The 22,030-nt window shown below is 50.6% G+C and overlaps 2 protein-coding genes across 3 annotated transcripts; one reads left to right on the top strand and one right to left on the bottom strand.

Moving 5' to 3' along the window:
• Positions 1-346: 346 nt before the first annotated feature.
• Positions 347-17,055, top strand: SLC49A3 (solute carrier family 49 member 3). Of its 2 annotated transcripts, XM_068666885.1 has the most exons (10): positions 348-607; positions 4,790-4,948; positions 5,789-6,008; positions 10,023-10,099; positions 10,217-10,354; positions 10,920-11,036; positions 11,924-12,076; positions 13,222-13,379; positions 13,502-13,614; positions 15,093-17,055. In XM_068666885.1, exons 1-10 carry the CDS (start codon positions 479-481, stop codon positions 15,242-15,244), a joined length of 1,416 nt encoding a protein of 471 aa, XP_068522986.1. In that variant the 5' UTR covers positions 348-478; the 3' UTR covers positions 15,245-17,055. The 2 variants fall into 2 exon arrangements, with proteins under 2 accessions (XP_068522987.1, XP_068522986.1); XM_068666886.1 differs by lacking the exon at positions 13,502-13,614 and having other exon boundaries at positions 347-607.
• Positions 17,056-18,301: 1,246 nt separating this feature from the next.
• On the bottom strand, positions 18,302-20,469 carry LOC137848160 (E3 ubiquitin-protein ligase Topors-like). The gene is made up of 2 exons (XM_068667123.1): positions 19,512-20,469; positions 18,302-19,379 (listed from the first exon to the last, which is right to left on the bottom strand). The coding sequence occupies exons 1-2, from the start codon at positions 19,733-19,735 to the stop codon at positions 18,302-18,304; spliced, it is 1,302 nt and encodes a 433-aa protein (XP_068523224.1). The 5' UTR covers positions 19,736-20,469.
• Between the last annotated feature and the right edge of the window lie 1,561 nt (positions 20,470-22,030).

Consider the following 22,030-nt stretch of genomic DNA (forward strand, 5'->3'; position numbering starts at 1 on the left):
CAAGATCACCTGGTCCAACCATCCCCCTACCACCAATGTTGCCACTGTCCCCAAGCACCGCGTCCAACCTCTCCTTGAGCACCCCCAGGGACGGTGACCCCACCACCTCCCTGGGCAACCCGTCCCCATGCCTGACTGCTCTTTCTGAGCAGAAATGGCTCCTCATTGCCACCCTGAGCCTCCCCTGGCACAACTTGGGGCCATTCCCTCTGGTCCCATCACTGATTATGTGTGAGGAGAGGATAACCCTAAGGCAGAAAAGGGACGACCATGTCTCTTTATTTGTCCCCCACGAGCAGAGGAGGAGCGCCTCACACAGGACCGGGGGCGGCCTCCCGCCCCATGCCCGCCCCGGGGCGGGCTCACAGCGAGGCGGCGCCGTGCCGGGCCGTGCCGGGCCGTGCTGAGGCGATCCCACCCGATCGGCCCCGATCCCCTCGGCCCCGATCTGATCCGATCCGATCCGATCCCAGCCGCGATGGAGCAGGACGAGGCGTCCGTCCTGCTGCCGGAGCGAGGCCTGTCGCGGCTGCCCCGCTTCAAGGCGTACAGGCGGCGGTGGTTCCTGCTGGGGGTGGTGTGCCTGCTCAACTGCTCCAACGCCATGGTGAGCCCCGCGGTGAGGCAGGCTGAGGGGCTCGGGCAGGGTTTGTGTGGCCCTGCCCGAGGTTTGGGGCCGTGGTGGGGCTGGGAGGACGGAGATCAGCGGGAGGGCAGGGGGGCTGCTGTGGTTGTGGCCCCTGGGTGGGCACTGGGTGAGGGCAGGGAGCACAGCCTTTAACAAACTGGAAGCCCAAATCGCTGCTTGGCATGCTGTGGGTGGTTATCAGGTAATATACTGAGGATCAGGGAATATACTGAATCACCGAAAAGCTGAGGTGCCCTCCCATAGGGAAATATCCATATCCTTTGGGAGTGCGTAAAGGTGTCCTGCAGGGAAGAAGTGAGAAGCGCCGCTGCTTGCAGCTCCGTCAGCACAGCACGAGAACCCGAAATAATAGGAAGGCACCGCTGTTAGGTGAGGTGTCCGTCCCTATCCGTGTGGATAGTGGCTGCACAGAGCTCTCCAGGCCGCCTTGGCACACTTATGCTTTGCTAAACACTCGGAGTGAAGTTGGAGAGGTCCCTGAAGTGGCCCTTCTGCTGTCTGCAGCCCTGACACGGGTCACGCCGCTGAAAACCTCCCAGCCCTGGATGATCAGAGCACTTGTCTGCCTGCTTGGTCTCCTGCCAACTTCCCAGCTCTCCACAACATTGTTTTGCCACTGTAGCAACTCGGGCCAGAACTTGAGGACTTCAAAACCCTGTGCTCAGTAAATACCCTAGGGTAGCAATACTGTTTCTAAGCTGCTGTGGATGTCTGGAATTGCAAGTATGCTGACACACACGAGTTGTGACCGAACATTTCCTGATGCTGATGTTTCTCCTACACGTTCCAGATGAAAATCACGTGAAAATGGAGGGAGTGGTTGAAAGAACATGAGATCAACGTGGTTGGTTTCTGTGTAAGAGTTCCAGATGGAAAGATTAATTTACCAGTTCTGCGGGGTGAAAGTTGCCATGGAAGTTCAGATGAGTCCTTAATTCCTCTCCAGGTGTTGCATGCAGTACTCTGTCCTGTGTATACCTGTGTTGGTCTGTCTGCAAAATGCCTCTGGTGAGGATGCACGGCTTAGGAGCTGTCTGACTTGGAGAGAACAGGTCACCTCGTGGGGTGTCTCACTGAAAGTGACAGCAGACAATCCTGAGAGAGGGAGGCTGTCATCAGTGCTGTGAACGCAATGTAGGAGCAAACTGGTCAGCAGGAAAGCACGCTCGGTCACACAGCAAGGGCAGGATGAGAAAGAAGCGATTCTTTGTTCCTTCTGTGCTAGGATCGTGGCTGGGCAAAGCCAGGCCAGATCATGTGGTGCTGAGAGAGGAACTGCTTCCTCCTGCTCTGCATCATCACGTGAAGTCCTGTCTCTAAGCAGGGAGCATAGCAGGGTAGATAAGGCATAAGGAGGGTTTTTACACCGAAGGTCTCTTTCTTCAATCTCTGTTACTGACCTGGGTTTAAAAGCCTCTGCCTCTGATTTTTACAAAGAGGGTACTATCTTGCTGAGGTTTGGTTCTCATTTCCCAAATACTGCTATTCTGGAAACTGCTAGCTGAAAATACCTTAAAAACTCCATAAGTAGGCACTGTCTACCAGGTTCACTACCTGCCTGAAGTCCTGACCCAGGAGGCTCTTCTGACCACCACTAAGCCAAGCTTAGGTGATTGATCCCCAGATATTTTTTGCCACCATTTCAGGTGGGGGGTGACCTAACTGTGCCTGTGGTTGCTCTCCAGATTTGTGAAGCTGATGCTGTGGTTTTGAGTGTGTGTGTGTTTTTTTTTAACTTTAAGCCTTAACATGTCATAGTAGTCAGGGAGTGCTGACAGCTGCTCTAGCAGTGGCATGCTTTAGCAGCACCTCCTTCCTCTTTGCCTCCTTGCTGCTGAGCTCAAAGGGTGGAAACTCTGTGCTTCGCAGGGGAACTGCTTCTTGCCTTAACGCTGGGGACAGAGAAAAGCACGGAGAAATGCAAGCGAGAGTGTTTCCTGCCTTGTTCTCTGCCTGTCAGCATGAGCACATGGGAGAGGAGGAGCAGGGCCGAGGGCTGGAGCTGGCTCACATGTGGCTGGACGGTTCCTGACTCACCGTCCTGGAGGACTTACACCAGCACTTGAAGTACTCAGGAGAGAAAGGAGAGCCCCACGAGTGGGGACGGCGTGCTCCAGGGCAGGGTGTGCACGCTCCTCACCCACACCTGTCCGGTCCTGCAGTGCCCTTGTAGATACGCATGCACACGCAGCTGCCACCGCCTGGCCCTTGTGTCCTGCCAGCCTTCCCAAGAGCTGCAAGAGGCTAAAACTGAGATCCACGCAGCGAGCTGACCCAGCTGGAGGTCTCACCTCCATCCGTCCTTCCTAGGCTGCTGTGTCAGCATGGGTGCCTGCCTTTGGTGAGGCTGGGGGCGCTTTGCTCCCAGTCTTTGTGTCCATTTTGGTGATCAATGAGCTTGAAGGTGAGGAATCTGGTGGAGGAGCTTCGTGGCTTGGTCTCAGGAGAGGAGGAGCCCTGTGTGCCTCAGAGGGACATGCAGCATCAGCTTCAGAGCAGCCACGGAGCTGTGAGCCGGTGTGTGGGAGAGAGCACGCCGAGGCTGGGATAGCGCCTGGCTGAGGGCTGCTGAGCTGTGCCTGTCATAAAGCAGAAGGTCCCGTTTCATCAGGGAGGAGGGAAGCTGTGTCCTGCACGTGAAATGGACCCTGGAGAGTTTGTGTGGGAGTGAGAAAGTAAAGGCAGTGGGACAGAGGGAGAGACCCTGGGGAAGATGGACGTGGAAAGGGCATGAAACCAGGAGAAAACTTAGAGGGTTTGGGTGAGGAAGAGGGCTGGATCCATTTTTTAGCATCAGTTGAGAGTTTACAAGGAAAAGAGAGCCGCAAAGAAGCTTAGACAGAATGAGAGCAGCTGTAAACTAAAAGCACAGGAGGGCCCAAGCAGGCCTGCAGTTAATGGGGAAATGAGCAGGCAGTCCTGCAGCAGGAGACGCGGGAGAAGAAAAACCAAAATGCCAGCTAAAAGAAAGTCAAAACAAAGGGATGGAGAGCTGCAAGTGGAGCCATGCCCCTCCAACTTCAGTATCGGTCAGACGGTTTGAGTTTCGGTGCACTTACTTTCCGTGGTGATCCCACATTGCCAGAGGAGGTGTGCAGGGGGCTCTCCTGTAATAGTGAGTACAAATATACCATGGGCGGACAATATTTCCATCCTTTCCTTCTTCTGATGGGGCATAGATATATCCAGCTGCGTGCTGAAAGCATTGGGTACAATTTCTTTCCTCACCCGTGATCTTCATCCATGTAGTTGTGGAAGGTGAGTGAACACCTTGTGTTGGAAGCACATGGATGCATCCTTAGCAAAGGACGCGCAGAAGTATCTTTGCATCTGGGATGGCACTCTTGTTTCTTTGTTGTGGGCATGGCCTCAGGGCTGATTTCAGGATCAAAGCAGGCCTCATCATTCCCAGAAGAAACCAGGAGCAGACAGTGATGTTGTGAAACCAGTGCAACTAAAACGGGTTGTAGGGGAATATTTTCAGATAAGGCACTGGAAGGATCAGTCGCATCGTTATTAACGCACCGCTTGTGCTTCCCTCTCACATGTTCTGGTATGTGTGCAAATTTCTAGGTCCTCTCCCAGCCACTGAGTGTGTGTAGGACAGCATGAAATAAAATATTCCGTGCAGCAAGTGTGAGCCTCTTGGCTGACAAATTGCAAAAATGTTCTTACAAGGACACATCCAGGGCCGGTAATGCCAGGCTGAGTTGAAGAGGCTGCTAGTTGCAGGGAGGAGAAGGTAGCCTCTGTTTGGTTTATGCTAATGCAGGAGGATGTCTTGTGGTCTGCATCAGGTAAGTATGTGTGTTGGGGGCCAATGTGTTCAGCCTGAGGACAGAAAACGTCCTCACTGACCTCCACTTCAGCCAGCTTCCAGCAGCAAGGCAGGAGGACTGGGGATGAGAAAGGGAAATAGATGAGGAGCTCAGGGTCAAGATAATGCTGGTGTCAGTGCCAAAATACTACCAGCATGCAAACACTGAAGGTCTGAGTTTTAACTACAAGCCTTAACATCCGAATTTCATGGAGAGACTAAGGCAGCCAGTCTCTTCATGATGTGATTATTTTGAGGGGGTGGTGAAAATCTGTTCTGGTAAAGGTGTTCATGCGCACCTACCTTTGTTCTCTCCTCTGCAGCTATGGCTGACCTTCGCTCCTGTGGCTGACAAGATATCCGCCTACTTCCACATTTCCCTGGAGATGGTCAACTGGCTCTCAATAGTGTACCTGCTCATCTCGATCCCGTTTGGTCTGGTGGCAACATGGGTTCTCGACAGCGTGGGGCTCCGATGCGCCGTGAGTTGAACTATTCTGTCACCCTGCGGGCTTTTCACCCGGAGACAGCAGAGGTGACAACTCCATGGGCTTAGTTGCACAAAGCAGTAGCGTGTGTACAGCGCATGGGAATCTTGCCAAGTGCAGCAGAGGATGGGCGTGTTGAAAGCTCGGTTCTATTTCAGTAGTAGCTGTCACCACCTCTGAAGGGGGGAGCTGCAGGGAAAGTCAGAATAATGTTGCATCCCTACGTGCCTTCTTCTGCTTTGTTTTTTTTTTTGTTGTCTTGGCCAACTGACAGGGACAGACGGTGTGAGCTGACTGTGAGGAGCTTGTTGGAGTCAGGCAAGATTTGCTAGTGAAGACTCTTAACACAACTATTTTGCTTGGGAGGCCAGTGTAAGGAGTAGCAGGGCAGGGTGCAAGCAAGAGAGAGACCCTTGTCATCTTACAGCTTGCTCAGTGCAAAGCCAACCTGGGATCTCAGCAGAGACTTCCCAAAAAGCAGAAATGCTGTGGTCGTGGCACTGAGACACTAGCCCTCTAGCAGGACCTGTAAACTGCCTGACTTATTTCCACGGTCTTTGAGTTGTCACAAGTTATATGGGTGATGGTGCAAACTTGAAAATGGAGTGAAAGTAGTGAACTTTGGATTTTTCCTCAATTCCACGATGGTACCTGCTGTCTTGCATATGCTACATAATGGTGTAGAGCAGGAGAGCCTTCTTGCTCTTTAACGGCACCGGTAAAGAGGTTACTGTTGGATCAGGAGCATCCTGCAGCGGCCAGAGGGACAGGGACAGTCTGCAGGCAACTCTCTGTGCAGCAGCTATTAACAACCCCGTGTCTTGCTTGCTGCAGGTGATCCTGAGTGCGGGGCTGAACATGACGGGTAGCATCATCCGGATGTTCAGCGTCATGAAGTTCATGAGCTTGGGCTCCCAGAATTACTGGTACCTGTTTGCTGGTCAGTGCCTCTGCGCACTGGCTCAGCCCCTTGTCATCTTTTCACCGACCAAGCTGGCAGCGCTGTGGTTCCCGGACCACCAGAGAGCAACAGCAAACATGATCTCATCAATGTGTAAGTGACAGCTGCAGAGTAATATTGCTGCCTTGCAGAACTTGATAGCATTTGTTTGCTTTTCAGAAACAGGAGGCAGAGGAAACCCTCTGCCTTCTGTTCATATATCATGGTGGCTGAGGACAGCCCTCAGTGTTATTAAATATAATGTCTTTGTAGTGGTCTCATCTGCAACTTGCTGAGTGAGTCTCCAATTTGCAAATGATGCTTGTGATCACAGTTCCCAAATTCTGTAACCAGGCAGAGGTGAGGCTGCAGCATCCATTTTACCCACCAGTTCTTCCAGTAGTGAGGCTGAGCTTGTATTCCAAATTGGTATACATGCATACCTGCATAAAACATACTCAGCTGGCAATGCAAGCACATTGAGTGTTCTAAATGCAGCAGGACTACTCACACAGAAACCAATTCTTGCTTGTGAAGTCCCTGAGGTAGAGTGCCTGGAAGCTGGGAAACTGGAGGAGAGGCACCTTGCTCTGAGCCCTGAGGCCATTGCTTGCTCCGATCTCAGCCCTCTTGTGGTTCCTTTGTTTCCTGCTAGATACAGGCTAGTGCATTTGATAGACCTCTTTCCTCCTTATGGGTGACATTCTCCCCAGCTTCTCCCTCCAAGGACTTGAGAAGAGCATCAGAAACTAGGCTGGCACACTGACTCCAGCTGGCAAATCTTGCATTACCTGCATGTACGGGAGAGCTCCACCTGCTCTTGCCTCCACACTGCCTTGGAGTTGTGTGGGAAGGGATAAGTCACAGGAAAAAGCTAGTGTAGGAGGACACCTATACGGCTTTCCAATCCTGGTGTGCTGGTGCAAACCCAGAGCATGGGTACTGTTATTTAGCAAGAATGGATTTGTGATGTCAGGACAAAGCAATTCTTTTTGCACTGCCTTCCCTAGAGCAGGGTGCACCTGATTGCTCACCTGCTTTCCTAGGGCTGAAGTTGATCTTCACCTTCCCTGCTGGAGAAGGATCTCTGTTGTCAGTGGGGTGTGATACAGGTACTACAGAAGTACAGGAGTACAGAAGTCGCTGCTGGGGACCACTGGGTACTGCTATCCTTCTCCTCAGTGTGAAGTATCAGCCTCCAGAAAACTTGCTTTTTTTTTTTTTTTAATAAGTGAGAGAACAGCCAGAGCAGCCAAATAGTATTTCACTGACACAGTGACCTCAACCCCTACAAGAATAAATGGATTTAACTAGGAGAACAAATAACAACTGAAGAGCAAGGAACAGCAGATACCCAAGCTCTGAAGGTGTTCAGTCTGTGGCATGTTGAGATACCAGCGTGAGGACTGAAAGGGCTGTTATTATTATCTGCTGCAATGCTTGCATATTATTGTTTAGCAAGCGTCCATTAATGGTTTCTGGTTACACCCATTACTGTACAAAATCAGGATTTCATTTTAAAAAAGTTTGAATATTGCCTAGAAGGAGCACCAGCCACAGCCCAGTCGTTTGCTTCAGTGGTTAATTACCTCACTGGCAAATGCCTACATGTTACTTCTCATCTTGATGCTCCTTATCCCCCAGCCGCTGAGTCTCGTTGCACCTGTTTGGCAGGTAGTTATGGACAGTCACCTCATCTCTCCTTTGTCTAGGAAGTCTGAACTTCTCCAGTGCAATCACTTCACAGGCACGTTTCCCTCTTCCTCTTCCCACATATCTGCCTGTTGCTCACATCAGCTTTTTCTCTCAGCTCTCACCAGTTTATCACCCCCTGTTTCCTGTGTTAATGCCAAAGCAGCACTCAGCGTCACACACACAAACTGGTCCTGCTGGTATCCCCACAGCTTCTGTTAGTACCTCTGAGTAAGTTTTGCTGTGTTTGCATGCAGATGAAAACAGACCCTGCAGACAGGATCCAGCTGAGCAGCTGAGATCACTGTGACTCATCTGTGCTCTTTAGTATTTAGCACTCTCAGTCCTCCTATCACTTGTAGACTTACTCACACAGAAGCAGAACCGGGCCAAGCATGGATCCCTGTGAAGATGGTGAGAAATTCTCCCATGCAAGAAGAAAGAGTTAGAGTCCACTGAAGTGCTCTCTGCTTCATCCGCTGGATTCTTCGCTTCCTGTGGTCTGTCAGCATCTCATTTTCTGCCCCTTGTACAGTTTTATTGCACCAGCATCACTGCCCACAAAACACACAGTCCCACAGTGGGGTAGTGCGTACTAATCCAGGCAAAACTCCTGCTGATTAGCTCCAGCAATCTCCTTTCCATTCTTTCTCAGTCTAGCCCTGTATCGTTTCCCTTCCCAGGAGGAGAAGGCTGAAACCCTGTAATGACTTGGGTAGGCTCACTTAGTCTTGTCAAATTGAGCTCAACGCTCGCATTTCCATCTCCGCTCCTCCCCCTTCATATCTCCTGCTTCACTGTGCAGATAGCTCATGGTCATAAACATGATCATACTTTTTTTTTTTAGCCTGTCTCCTACAGTGCCCAAATGCAGAAGTTTAAATCCCTCTGCTCGGAAACTGTAGTTTAACCGTGTCCACTTAATGTTAGTTTGGAGCAGTTAGTTTGAGCATTTCACCCAGGTCACGTTACATGAACTAGGACTTTCCCAAATACAGAGTAGAAGTTCTGTGACTGTTGTGTGCTATGGCAGTGTTACTGATGCCTCAACAGAACCACAGAACAGAGAAGGCTCTAAGGCACGTCTTGGGATACTCTGCACAGGCACAGGTTGCCCAGAGAGGTTGCAGAGTCTCTTGTGAATATTCGGAAGCTGTCTGGGTATGGTCCAGGACAGCTGGCAGTAGCTGACCCTGGTATGAGCAGGAGGGCTTGGACAAGAAGATCTCAAGAGGCACCTGCCAACCTCACTGATTGTTTTGCTGATTCTGTATGCACTTTTGCCTTTTGAAGAACTACTTTAGTTCCACATAAAACATTGCTGTAATTCAGCAGAGTCCTTCATTTACAGTGGTTGAGCTCTGGGCTGTCCTGCACGTCATCAATAGCCTCCTCCTGAGGACTGGTGGAAGGTGTACGCAGGACACACGCTGTGCCCTGGATGGACAGTCTTCTCAAAACGCAATGCACAACCCAGCAGTAGCAAAGGTTCTCATGTTTTGAAAGGGTTGTTTTGCTGATTTTTTTTTTTTCTGGACTAAATGTTCATATGTTCTCAGAGCGATCAGATCATGGCATGTTTGTTACTTTTGAGAGTGAAATGGACAAATGCATCAAGCACAGAAAGGTGGCCAGGCAATTCTCCTTGCTGCCTACCACCTGCCTACCTGGTGTACTCAGTCTGCTTGTGGGGGAAAGTTGAGATGGACCAACTGTGACTTGGCTCCTTCTCCTGAACTGCAAGTGCTTATAGGATGCTGTTTTTCTGCTTACTGTGAAAGATTAATCTTTCTGTTTTAAGGCTGGATAGCAGTGACAATGGCTAATCATATTGCAGGAATGTGTGAGGAGAGTAAGGAAACCATGGTGGCAGTGGAGTAGGCAGGAGACATTAAACTTGGAGGAAGGCTGAGGAGGTGACACATGAGGGCGTCACACTGCACTCAGAAATGTCCCAGCTAGGGCTAGCATGCATACTCTTCTAGCTCCAGATTCAGGTAGGAGTCCAAGATTGCCTGGGGGGAGCATCTCTATTTGTTGCTGCTGCAGTATAACATCAGGACAGATGACGTGGATTGGCCCATCCTCATTTTGTCCCCTCTGATCAGCCTTTACTGGAACAGCTGTATGAGGGTGAAGACACCATAATTCATAAATGAAAACCAGGTTCTTTTTACATGAGTTAGGTGTTGTAGGAAAATGGGTTTATACCATGGAACTTCTTGAGAGTGGGGGAACAGATGTGGCAACAGTGACACCACACTGTTAACTTCTCACAGGTGTTCTCCTCCTGGTTTCTCCATATATATGCTTTGGTCCGTCCACGCTTGTTGTTCTGTTACATACTGCAACTCTGATGCTGACTTGGTAGTAGGGATTGACAGGTGATTATGACTGCTTGCATGAATAACGCATTTTTCTCTGATTTTCTTTCAGCCAATCCCTTGGGAATTCTCATAGCAAATGTGCTGTCACCTATACTAGTTCCTGAAGGAAAGCACATCCCACTGATGGTAAATGAAAACTGGCTTGATCAGCCAGCTGGGCTGATTGGGGTCCAGCTTGTTTATATATTTGGAAGTAGTGGGGCTGGAAAGACTGGTAACCTGTCTTTGCTTTGTGTTGTGTAGCTGGGTGTTTATGCCATCCCAGCGGTAACAGCCTGTGCTCTAGCAGCTTTGGGGATTCATGAGAAAGTTCCTCCAACACCTCCTTCAGCCAGTGCCACCAACTCCACCTCTCAGCCATTCCTCACAGGGATCAAAATGGTAAGTGCTGCAGCATGGAGAGAAAACAATGCTGAGGTGAGGGATGCAGCCCTGCCAGACAGGGATGCTCTGTGGTATCTGCTGACAAAGCAGACTCTGAATTGCTCTCCACCAAACCTGGCACAGACAGCCTTCTGAAGGAGACCAGGTTCTCTTCCTCAGGGAGTAGAAGCTGCTCACAGCAAAGCTGTGAGAGACGTTACCCGACTGTTCAGCCTCTGGCTGGATGCTGTTCAGCTGGCTAACAGGCACATCTGAACTCATCCAAGAGGACCACACAATCTGAGCCTTCTGAGGTGGTAACAGGTGTGGTAATGGGTAGGACAGCATGTGACAAAGCAAAGAAAGGATTTGGGGCACTGAAGAGATCCCTACTTCCTATATGGTCTCAGCTTTTACTTGTCTGCTGGCTGAACTGATGGGAGAGAGGCAAACTCCCTTAGTGCTCACAGGGTTGCCCTTAATGTTTTTGAAGAGTCAAAGCCTCAGATCCTCAAATCTATTTGTCACAGCCTGGCCTTTCTTCCCCCTTTGCTTGTTTAAATATGTTAACTTTTTTCTCTAGCTCCTGAGGAACAAGCCCTACATCATCCTGGCGGTGTGCTTTGGAGGAGGAATTGGGATGTTTACCTGCTTTTCAGCTCTACTAGAACAAATCCTTTGTGAAAAGGGTTATTCAAATGTGAGTCTTCCTCCTTTCATCCCCACTGTCCACAGCATCTATGATAGATTCAAATGAATATGATGCAGTGTCTCACATCTTGTTTGCTTGTATTATTTAACGTAGGTTAAGCAGTACATTAATGCACAGGCGATCTTTCAGTGTAATGGATGATTTGAGGTTTTATTACTGCCTCTGGCCAGGCTCCCATTTGCAAATGAAAAGCTTTTTCTCCCTAAACACTATTTAGGAAAAAAAGTGTTCCATTTTTACTTAAGCACTCCAGAGCACTGGTGTCTAAGCAGCCTTCTGACATCTTTCCCAAAGGGGGATGGAGGCTCTGATGGGCCCTGGAGTGAGCAGGACATGGAAGGCAGGCTGGTGCAATTTCCTTTTTTATTTGGACAGTCTTACACGAAGCCAAGGCAGTAGGAAGTCACAGGTACTGCAACAGCTCTGTTTCCCCATCCCTTCCTGGACTCTGGCCAGGTGCAGCTTTTACAGCTGAGCACAGGGCGTGCACAGGTGAGATTCTTCCTGTTGTCTCCGTGCAGTAGCATGGGGCTGTTCCGGTTCCTGCATTTCCCCTTCAGTCCTGCTGCTTGTACCCCTCTGGAGGTCCTCGTAACTTTCTAGCTGATAGGTCTGCACGTCTATATGCCTGCTCTGCACCCAGCCTTCCTTCTCAGGCTCACCAAGATTTGTTGTCCATTGAGACCGTGGTGCTGTGACCCACCTGTCCACACGCATGTGATTCTGGGCCCAGTTATTTGCTACTCACAGTCCTTTGGGGGAAATTTGCCCTACCTCAGGAAGTGATCCACTGACAGCAGGCGGATGGGTCAGTGACATTAAAACCTCTTCCTAACCACTCTGTTTTCTTGGCTGCTTGTTTTTCTGCCCTCCAGGTATTTGCCGGCCTGAATGGTGCACTGTTCACAGTCTTTGGTTTGCTGGGAGCCTTCCTGCTAGGACTGTATGTCGACCGGACAAGGAATTTTATAGAGTCCACCAAGATCTGTTTCTGTCTGAGCGCACTTGCCAGCATCGTGTTTGCAGTGGTGAGTTCGCACTTGAATTGCACCGTACGTGTGGGCTTACTTCTGTTGCCATATAATAAACCATCAACTCAGAACAGGGTTATTTGACTCCATAGCATTTACTAAGTTACATGTTCTACTTTGGGATTATCTACATGGGCTAGGATTTTTAGAAAAATCCTAGAAGAAATCACAGAGAAAACATTTCCTGTGGATTTCACAGAGGAACAGTGGAGCCTCAGTCAGACTGCTGCAGGATATAAATAAATTGGTGCCATTTACTCCTTTACATTGGATCCCCTCTTCCTTACTTCTCCTCCACTTCCCTCATCCCTTATGGATAACTATTAGTTCAGGGTAGTAAAATGAAAACCACCCATCCAAATCTGCTTGATGCCCTGATGCTGTGAACTTCGATTCCAGACACACAGTTTCCCTTGATTTTACCAGCTCCAGCCAGGCCTCTGGAGCTGTGCCAGGAGAGACACCTGGTGTTCCTCTGTGGTAATTTAAAACATAGTTACAGAAGGAGGTACTGGCACAGGGGCTGCAGGATTTACACCCTTGACTTCACTAGCACTGGGACAAGGCCATGCTTTTTCCACAAGAGCTAGGGATGAGGCTGTTTTGGGCACTAAACGGATCACCGGGTTTTGTAGATGTTTCAGGTGGTTTTGTGTGTTGGTTTGGGGTTTTTGTTGGAAGTACTCCAATATTGCAAACATGAGTCTCATATGATAAGGATTAGTTTTCAGTGTGTACTGAGCTGTAGTAACCCAGTGAATTCTTATGTAACCCACTCCAAATGCCACTTCTGAAATGTTAGCTTTTGTCAGGACAGAAGTGTGTGTTTCATGTGTTTCTGGAGATACACTCTTGGTAATTGAGTGCACTCCTGGAGAGTTACTGTCCAGGAAATCAAGTCACAGTATTATAATTACACGCACATTTTTCAGATAATTGTGCTGATCCTGTCTCTCTCCGTGGTTAAGTTTGACAGCCAAATCTCCACTGTGTAGCTATTTGTTGACTGGGGCATTGGAGGAAGAAAAGATGTGGTACTAGTGGACAGTGAGCACTTGGGACTTCCTGCAGGTGATGGGTTCAGAGGCACTCTGTGCAGCAGTGATGAGACTGAGACTTTGGTGCATTTATTCTGCCTGCAGGCATCCCGGTTCAGAGGTCAGGCCATCGCTTTGGCCATCGCCAGCTCAGTCTTTGGTTTCTTTGGTTTTGCCATGTACCCCATTGCCATGGAGCTGGCTGTGGAGTGCTCCTACCCTGTGGGAGAAGGCACCTCGACAGGACTGATTTTCGTTGCAAGGTAAGCACACAAGTTTAACCCAGCCAGCCGTTGAGCTTAGGCCCTAAGCAATGATAGAGGTGGCCCAGTTCCACTTGTGTGTGGGTCAGGGGCAGTCACTGCATGCTGGCTTCTCCCCACAGCCAGATTGAAGGTGTGATTTTAATGATTCTGCTACAAGCCCTCACCGTGCGTGTTTCTGAGGACCCATCCTCCACCTGCGCCCTTGACCAGGATGGAGCCCTGGACTGGACAAGTAAGCACATCCCTGGGAAATGATGCTGGGCAATTGCTTGCACCCCACCTGTCCCCTGCTCCTACCCATATCTCACTGTGAGGGAGCCTGTGAGACTTATTCCTGCTGCAGCCTACCTTTTGGCCACCTTTTCCAACCTGCCTCTGCACCCTTGCTGCTCCTGCTAAAACAGTCCTGAGCAGTTGACATGGCGAAGACTTCTAAGATGCCAAAAAAGCTGCTGATGGCTGTGGGTTACAGTTCCTCCCCCTACAGCTGCTGTGCAGAGACCTGAGCTTCACCAAGCTCGCAAGCAGCTGCTCCTGGGGGAAGAACAGCTTGGGGTCACGGGATACACAACCCTGTCTGTGCAGCACAGCCCATGCTGCTGGGCAGTGCGGCAGGACCACAGAAACTGACTGAAAGTCAATTCCCTTGCATCTGCACACGCAGCTGCCCGGGTCAGTAACATGCCTGTACAGCTCTGTTCTGACTTACTCCATATTTCCCTTCCTTTCCAAGCTGGTCGGGAGGAGAGGCAGCAATTGATAGAAACTGGAACACAACAAATCTTTTTTTTGCATTGTAAGCTAAGCTCTGGTCTTGATCTCTCAGCTGGTTCATATTTACATGACAGCAAGTCCTAGGGACACGCTATAACAGCGGCTGTCAAACACCTTTGTATAAAATCCTCAGCTGAGCAGAAATCCCCAGAAGCCAGTCCGCTTGCAGGTAGGGAAGAAGTCATCACAGTAACTGCTCCCAAAAAGCAATTTGGCTGCTTCATGTCTGAAGGTCTGCAACATTCCTCCTCATCAGATCAGAGCTTATGATTAGATACCCATCCCTACTACCCAGCCTACTCATTTTGTGGTTTGATACACGCAGGGACATATATGTGGAGAAACGTGTGGAGGTGTTTATTTGAGATACTGTTTAACTAAGAGCATAACTACTTCCAGGCATTGTATAAATTTCCTTTTTTTTTTTTTTTTCATCAGAAAAGCTGAAAGACTCAAGTTTTAAGATACAAGTTTTTTCTTCAGTTAAAGTTTATCTTTAGTGATCCTTTGCTACACCTTGCTTTTAGATAACAAAACAAAGCTACCTGTGAGGTCTTATGAAGCCCAGGTGTTTAAGTCTTTCTTGTAACATCCTTCACCTGCCCCCACCACACAAATATCCACACACATACACACACAGTTACATGCAAATGCACTCCCACAAACACACTGTGTGCACTGGTGTAAGACCTCCAGCCTGTGAGCCATGCAGGACACAAGTCCTGTAAGCCTTCCACTTTTCACTCAAATCCTCTTCCAAAGCCCTTGTTATGGGACATGAGGTTTGGCCTTACTGGGAGCTGCACGCTGTCCGCAGGGTAGCCTCTGGGAGGGGATCACCCAGGCTGTGCAGTTGTAAGGGAGCTGACCTCTAGACTTCTGCACCATTTGGGGTGTGTGGATTGACCTGCTAAAAGTCTGTCATCTTATTTGCAGCTCCAGTGTTGGTGCTGGCTGGCCTCTGCAGTGCCATGGCTTGTTTCTACGTCATCTTCTTCCACACAGACTACAAGCGGCTCAATGCAGAGACAAACAGTGATTTGGTCAGGACAGAAGATACAGAATCAGCAGATGTCCCTGAAGCCTAACAAGGCTGAAAGGGGCATGCCAAGGGCCCAGTTAGGGAAGGACTCAGGCCTATGGGCAGGGACCAAGACTGCAAGTGCTCTGCTGTCAGACTGGGGTGCATGGGTCCTGCTGCACAAGAAGCACCCTGGATTTCAGAGGAGAACGGCTGCAGCAGTCACTGGGGCACCTTCACTGATCTTCTCCCTATCTTGTATTTATTTGTGTGTCTGGGCTGTAACACAGGCTGTGCTGCCAGAGGTCAAAGGGGAACTGGATAACTACACAGGGTTTTTTAGCTGACATGATTCAAGCTGAAGAAATGTCACAGAAGAGTGAAGCATCATATTTCAGCCTTTTTTTTTTTTCATTTTCACATACATGGATCAGGAGTGAAGCTTTTGGAGAGGTGAAGGTTGCTATCACAAACCTGCCAGAGAACTTGCCTTTCAGGACTACGGTTCCCATATTGCATAGCAACTTTTCCACTCTAAGTGTGGAAATAATTATTTGGTAGGAGCTAGAGCATTTTTCTGTTGCAGCGGGGAGGTGTAGGTATATGGTCTGTAACACAAATCTGTTACAATATCCACTTTGTCCTCTCACAGAAACAGTAAAAAGAAAGTGCTGCCTGCCCTGCTGGCTGTAAAAGAAAAAAATCAGTGAGCAGCAAAAGTTAAACATAACAGCCTTCCTTGCCCTTTCTGTTCCCCTGCCATATGCCAAGACATTCAGGAAAAGTTTGTTTTGGGCTCCGAGTGTTTCCCCATCTGCCCAGCAATTCCAATGGCTCAAGCTTTTCACAAGAAGATGAACCTTATGGTTAGAGTTGTGCACTGCACCAAGCGAAGACATGCTCTCTTACAGAAAAACGTTGAGAAAGCAGCTCACTTTGGAGGGAATGGTATGGCAGCAGCTGGAAAAAGACCTGGCAAAGGTGACCACACAGAATGCAGGGCACCTTCACGAGTTTCTGCAGCTGATAGGGGATTCTGGAAGAAGACCAAGTAAGAAACAACATCAACAAGAACCTTGGAGTTCTCTCTACAAGCAACAGCTGCTCGGTGTTTGAAGAGATGGTTGGTAGCACAAAAGATCCTGTTTGGATTTCAGTTCCACTACAAATTGCAACGGGTACAATTGGTTTTCATTTTACAGCAATGCTTGCACAGGAGCCCAATGTCCTGCTCTGGTGTTGAGGTCTAAACCTACAGCCCGAGGACTTTTAACCCTATGACATTTTGGTGCTAAAAAATAAGATGGGTGGGACTTGGCGATGCTTCGTATCATGCAGCTTGCAGAGGGGATCTCAGTATTTGTTGATTAAGGGAACTTGATGCAAATTGGACCTCTGAAAATACAGTGGCTCTTTTTCTCCAGTCCAGTTAGGGGATAATCACATAGCAAAGAATGCACTTTACCTGATAAACACTAAAGAATAGCTCTCTCAATGCCTGAATTCTCCTTCCCATTAGCAACTGGCTATCTTTCTATTTATAAAACAACTTCCTGCATCCTTCCATGGAGTATCCTAGTTCCTACAGGTACAGCCTTGCTGTCCCTGATAAGCACTGATGTCTTTTCATGAAGAGGAGCAGGAAGGAAGTCTTAAACTGAGATAAAACAAAGTAACTTTGGACCTGTCAGAGGAATGAAATTAACCATTTCTGCAGCACTGGACCTAATACACTGAACAGATTAACACCAGATTTACCCATCTCTCCTGAGTCCTACTGTACTGGGAAGCAAAAAGCACTTGGTACTTTATAATTTTATATATTTACAAATGCTTATGTTTTTTAATAAAGGGTGGATTAAGAAAACATTAAGAAAAGAGTCATCTTTTTTTTTTTTCCCCCGCTATATTAAACAAGTATTTTGTAGGTCCAAAAATGCATCACATCTGCTACACAGCACAAGCCAAAGGTCACTGATCTGGCATATGTGCAGTTAAGTTGTGCTTGAAATGTTGATAAATGCTACCTCAGATCTCTAAAAAGGCAGTGTGAAATTAGCTGCAGCTTAAACTGCAGTTAGCTCTATGCTGAAGGACAGTTTAAGGGAGAGAGGAGACTAAAGCATCTCCAAAACCTGTCGTCCTGGTCGCACCAGCTAAGTCACTCTTCATCCTATCATATAAAAGAGATTTGAAAGGGGAGATTTTTTTCTCCACCAGCAGAGGCATACAGTTGTGTGAGGCTAATTCTGGACTGCTGATGTGAAGAGGAACAGGCTGCTCCTCCACCTCAGGGTTTGTCATACCCTCGCAGTGTGCTGTAGAGGCGCTGTGGTACTGCTAAAAGCAGAGCCAGGTAGTTAACACAAATACTTAGCTTGCACCATCAGCTGTTTGTACTGCTTCTGCTAATATCACAGTGTGTCTTTAGAAAAAAAAAAATAAAATAAAAATTTCTGGGCATGGGTGTATGCTGGCCTAATTACCACCATATCTGAAGTTAGTGACAACCTTTTTAAAAGCCCCCTTTAAGAACTGAAAAGCTGCAATAAGGTCACCCCTGAGCCTTCTCTTCTCCAGGCTCAACATCCCCGGCTCCCTCAGCCTTTCTTTACAATAGAGGTGCTCCAGCTCTTTGATCATCCTCATGGCTCTTCTTTGGAGACACTCTAACAGACCTGTGTCCTTCTTGTGCTGTGGGCTCCACACCTGGATGCAGCACTCCCAGTGAGGCCTCACAAAGGCAGAGCAGAGGGGGGCAATCCCCTCCCTCCCCTGCTGGCCACGCTGCTTTTGATGTAGCCCAGGAGGCAGCTGGTCTTCTGGGCCGCAAGCACGCCCTGCTGCCTCATGTCGAGCTGCTCATCCAACAGAACCCCCAAATCCCTCTCCACAGGGCTGCTGTCAGGGAGTTCCTCTCGTGTCTGGTATTGCTCCGACACAGGTGCAGCACCTGGTGCTTGGACTTGTTGAACCCAGGCACCCCCTGGCACCAAATACATCGTTAGCTACACTGAGACTTTATATATATATGATTTATTTCCTACATTGTATTTCCTGAGGGCCTTCCGTGTACCCCACCCGCTGGCCCAGCCCTGTTGTGGCCAGCACCTGGGGCGCTGCCCTAGTGTTGCCGGCGGGGTGGCCTCTTCTTGGCTGCTGGAGAAGAGGCCTGGGAGGTGGGGGCCCTCCTCTTCGGGGCTCGCCGGGGCCCCCTTTGGGGATGGTCCCTGCCCTGGTCTGCTGTGGAGGCTCCAGGCACAGCCTCCGGTGTCTCCTCCCGGGGCGCTTCTTGTGCCAGGCTAGAGGGGGGGAGGCCGGGACCCCCTTGAAGGGCAGCACTGGAGCTGCCCGCGAGTTCGTCTGTGCTGGCTCCAGCAGCGCTGTTGGAGGGCTCTGCACCAGCACCAGGAGGCCCCTCTCGGGAGGCAGAAGGCCTGGGGGCAGCTGCGGGTCTGCCTGCCTGTCCCATGGCAGCACGGGAGCCCTCCAGGCCCAGCAGGCGGTGGGCCACCCAGCTGCACCGCTGCACGGTGATGCTGATGAGCTGCTGCACAAAGCTGGCTGCGTGCTCCGGCATGGAAAGCTGCAGCAGCTGCACCAGGCGATCTTCATCCAGCCCCAGGAGGCCCACGGCGGAGGTGAGGAGGTCTTCCACCATTTGCGCCTCCGCGTGGTCAGCCCCATGGATGCGCCTCAGCTCCTGGCGCAGCCAGGGCAGCACGGGACGGATGAGAGTTGGGTGGTCTCGGAAAAGGGAGGCCCAAACTTCAGGCTGGAGGCCTCCCACAAGAGCCGGCCCTGCAGCTGATGGTGGTGCTGCAGGACGGTGACGGGGGTCGGTGGTGGCTGCGCGGCCACGAGCTCTCCCAGCCGGCTGGGTGATGAGAGACGCTTCTGCCGGCTCTGGGATGACGACCTCCTTAAATTTGTTGTCTGCCCGCACCGAGTGCACGATGGAGCTGACCCTCCTCTTGCAGAGGGGGCACTCGGGCTTGCTCTCCACCCACTGCTGGATGCATTGGAAGCAGAACTGGTGGAGACATGGCATCACGTAGCCCACGTTGTCCCAGGTGTCAAGGCAAATGGGGCAGCGGCTCTCCAGTGCCGTGGCCATGCTCTCCAGCTGCTGCAGTGGGCTGCGTGGAGCAGGGGATGAGGGGCTGCTCCTCCTCACTGCTGCTGCACCAGCAGCTGTCACGCTGCAAAAGGCAGAGAAGAGGCCACGGTCATCGGCTGGTGTGGGGGCAGCTGCAAGAGCTGTGCAGGTCCCCAGAGGAGGAAACCCTTCCAGCTGCCCAGGGCCCAGGGCAAGGTGTCCCCACCGCGCTTACCTCTGCTGCTGCGAGCGCTCCTCCTGGGTCTCCCGACGGCCCGAACGACGCAGGGCCGTGGAAGAAGCTCTGATGGCTCTGGGAAGGGCACTGAGAGCTGCTGCAGCAACTCCCAGGGCACGACACCAGCACCAAGGCCAACCTCGCTCCTCACTCCAGACCTCACGCAACCGCTCAGCCGGAGTGCGGGCACTAGCCGGCGCGGTGGGACTCTGCGCCCGCATATGAGCAGCCAGGGCCACGCAGTCACAATCCACTGCTCACAGACGTCACAGTCCATCGCTTGGAGACGCCACCAGCCACCCGTAGGAAGTATCCCAATGGCCCATCCTCACCTCGGCAGCTCTCTGGCCCCAAATTCTGAGCCTCCCGCAATGCTCGTGTCCACTCCATGCCCCCCAACTTTTGTCTTGTCCGTGGCACTGGTGTTTCCCAGCAGTGTGGGGTCCCTGGCTGTGCCTTCCCAGGGCCCCGTCCCGGTCACCTTGGCTACGCCTTGTGTCTTCAAGCACATACAGCAGGAGGGTCCGTTCGATCACAGCTCGGGCCTGCCTCTCAGGCTGCACCACACAGTCCCTCCAGTCCTGCCCATGCCCCAGCACTGCTGGCCTGCCCTCTGGGCTCCCGTGCTTCCTCCCACGCTGGGTGCAAGTCAGCCCTCTGCTTGCTCCCGGGGACTTTCTCCCGTCTGTCTTTACTCGCTGGGGAGAGCAGGGCTGATGGTGCCCTCTGCTCAGCACCCATCAGGCCTCGCCCAGGCACTGCGTCCTTTGTAGGGTCCTGGGCAGGAGAAGGCAACCAGGGCTGGCTCAGCATGGCTCAGAAGAGGTTTAGGGGCACCTAACAGCACACTCTGGTGCCTTTGGGGAAGGCATCAAGGAAAGGGGGCCTGGCTCCTCACAGCAGTGCCTGGTGGGAGAGGGAGGGGCAGTGGCATCAGATGGAACTGGCCAGGTTCAGGCTGGATATAAGGGAAACAAAAGCACAAGGATCATTAATCATAGAATCATTGAATGGCTTGGGTTGGGAGGGACCTTAATGTTCATCTAGTTCCAACCCCTCTGACACAGGCAGGGATGCCACCCAGTAGATTACATTTGCCAGAACCCCATCCATCCTGGCCTTGAACACCTCCAGGGATGGGGCATCCACAGCTTCTCTGGGCAACCTGTTCTAGTGCCTCATCACCCTCTAAGTGAAGAATTTCCTCCTAACATCTAATCTAAATCTCCCCTCTTTCAGTTTAAAACGAATACCCCTTGTCCTATCATTATCTACACGAGTAAAGAGTCACTCTCCATTCTTTTTAATAATAAAATTATAATTTATATTGTCCTTTGTGAAGCCGTGCTGGCTGTCTCGGATCATCTCCATGTCCTGCATGTGTCTTAGCATTGCTTCCAGGAGGATCTGTTCCATGATCTTACCAGGCACAGAGGTGAGGCTCACTGGTCTGTAGTTTGCCAGGTCCTCCTTTCTACCCTTGTTAAAAATGGGAGTGGTGTTTCCCTTTTTTCATTCACTTCCAGGGACTTCACCTGACTGCCAGGACTTACCAAATACAATGGAGAGAGGCTTGGCAGCTCCATCTGCCTGTTCCCTCAGGCAGATTCCCTCAGACCGGTACCTGTCCAGTTTCATCAGGGGGTCTCCAACCTGCTCTTCGCTTACAGAGGGAGGGACTTTGCTCTCCCAGTCCTTGCCTATAGGCTCAGGCGCTGGAGAGACGTGGGAACTGCCTGGCAGTGAAGGCTGAGGCAGTGAAGTTGCTGAGTACCTCAGCCTTCTCCATGTCTGTCATTACCAGTCCTCCCTCCTCATCCGTCAGAGGGGGTACGCACTCTTTGTCCTTTCTTTTCTGGCCAATGTACCCATAAAATCCCTCCTTCTTGTTCTTGCCAGGCTCAGCTCCATCTGTGCCTTGGCTTTCCTGATCCCATCCCTGCACATCCAAGCAGCATCCCTGTCCTCTTCAGCCATCCTGGTTTCCTGCCCTCCCTGTTTGCTTTCTTACACAGGGGGAGGGAGAGCTCTAGTGCTCTAAGAAAAGCATCCTTAAGAGTTGCCATCCCTGTTCAGCTCCTTTGTCCCTAAGGACAGTGTTTCAGGGGATCTCGTCCACTAAGTCTTTAAATAGTTCCAATTTTGAGTATTGTTAAATGGCAGACCAGCAATCCAGATATTCCCAGGGATTCACTTTTAGGCTAATTTTGTAAATTGATGAAGGGCTGAGGAGCACAGAAAGCAGCTGGATCACGAAGCCCCAGGATCTTGTCTGCCTCTGTGTGTGCCCAGCAGCACCCTGCACCCTCTACTGCCCACCTCTCCATGCAGTCCCTGGGGCTCATCACCTCCCTGCCCCAGAGACCAGGAGCCCATATCTGCAGCTCCTACAACACACAGAGGGTCTTTCCTGTCCCCTCAGAGCCCACAAGCAGGTGACACCCCCAGACTCTCAGGATTTTCAGGCAGCTGTGCCTGGATCACAGAGTGAAGATGTTGTGTGTGGTGGCTCTAAA

Source organism: Anas acuta, chromosome Z, assembly GCF_963932015.1.
Source record: "Anas acuta chromosome Z, bAnaAcu1.1, whole genome shotgun sequence".
Classification (NCBI taxonomy): domain Eukaryota; kingdom Metazoa; phylum Chordata; class Aves; order Anseriformes; family Anatidae; genus Anas; species Anas acuta.

What these genes read in the sequence shown, in the direction of transcription:
- SLC49A3 (XM_068666885.1), top strand. Translation starts at nt 479, where the DNA reads ATGGAGCAGGACGAGGCGTCCGTCCTGCTGCCGGAGCGAGGCCTGTCG. An exon ending in CCAGCATCGTGTTTGCAGTG is followed by an intron (nt 12,077 to 13,221) that starts GTGAGTTCGCAC and finishes TTCTGCCTGCAG; the next exon opens with GCATCCCGGTTCAGAGGTCA. An exon ending in GGACTGATTTTCGTTGCAAG is followed by an intron (nt 13,380 to 13,501) that starts GTAAGCACACAA and finishes TTCTCCCCACAG; the next exon opens with CCAGATTGAAGGTGTGATTT.
- LOC137848160 (XM_068667123.1), bottom strand. Translation starts at nt 19,735, where the DNA reads ATGCGGGCGCAGAGTCCCACCGCGCCGGCTAGTGCCCGCACTCCGGCT. An exon ending in GAGCGCTCGCAGCAGCAGAG is followed by an intron (nt 19,380 to 19,511) that starts GTAAGCGCGGTG and finishes TGCCTTTTGCAG; the next exon opens with CGTGACAGCTGCTGGTGCAG.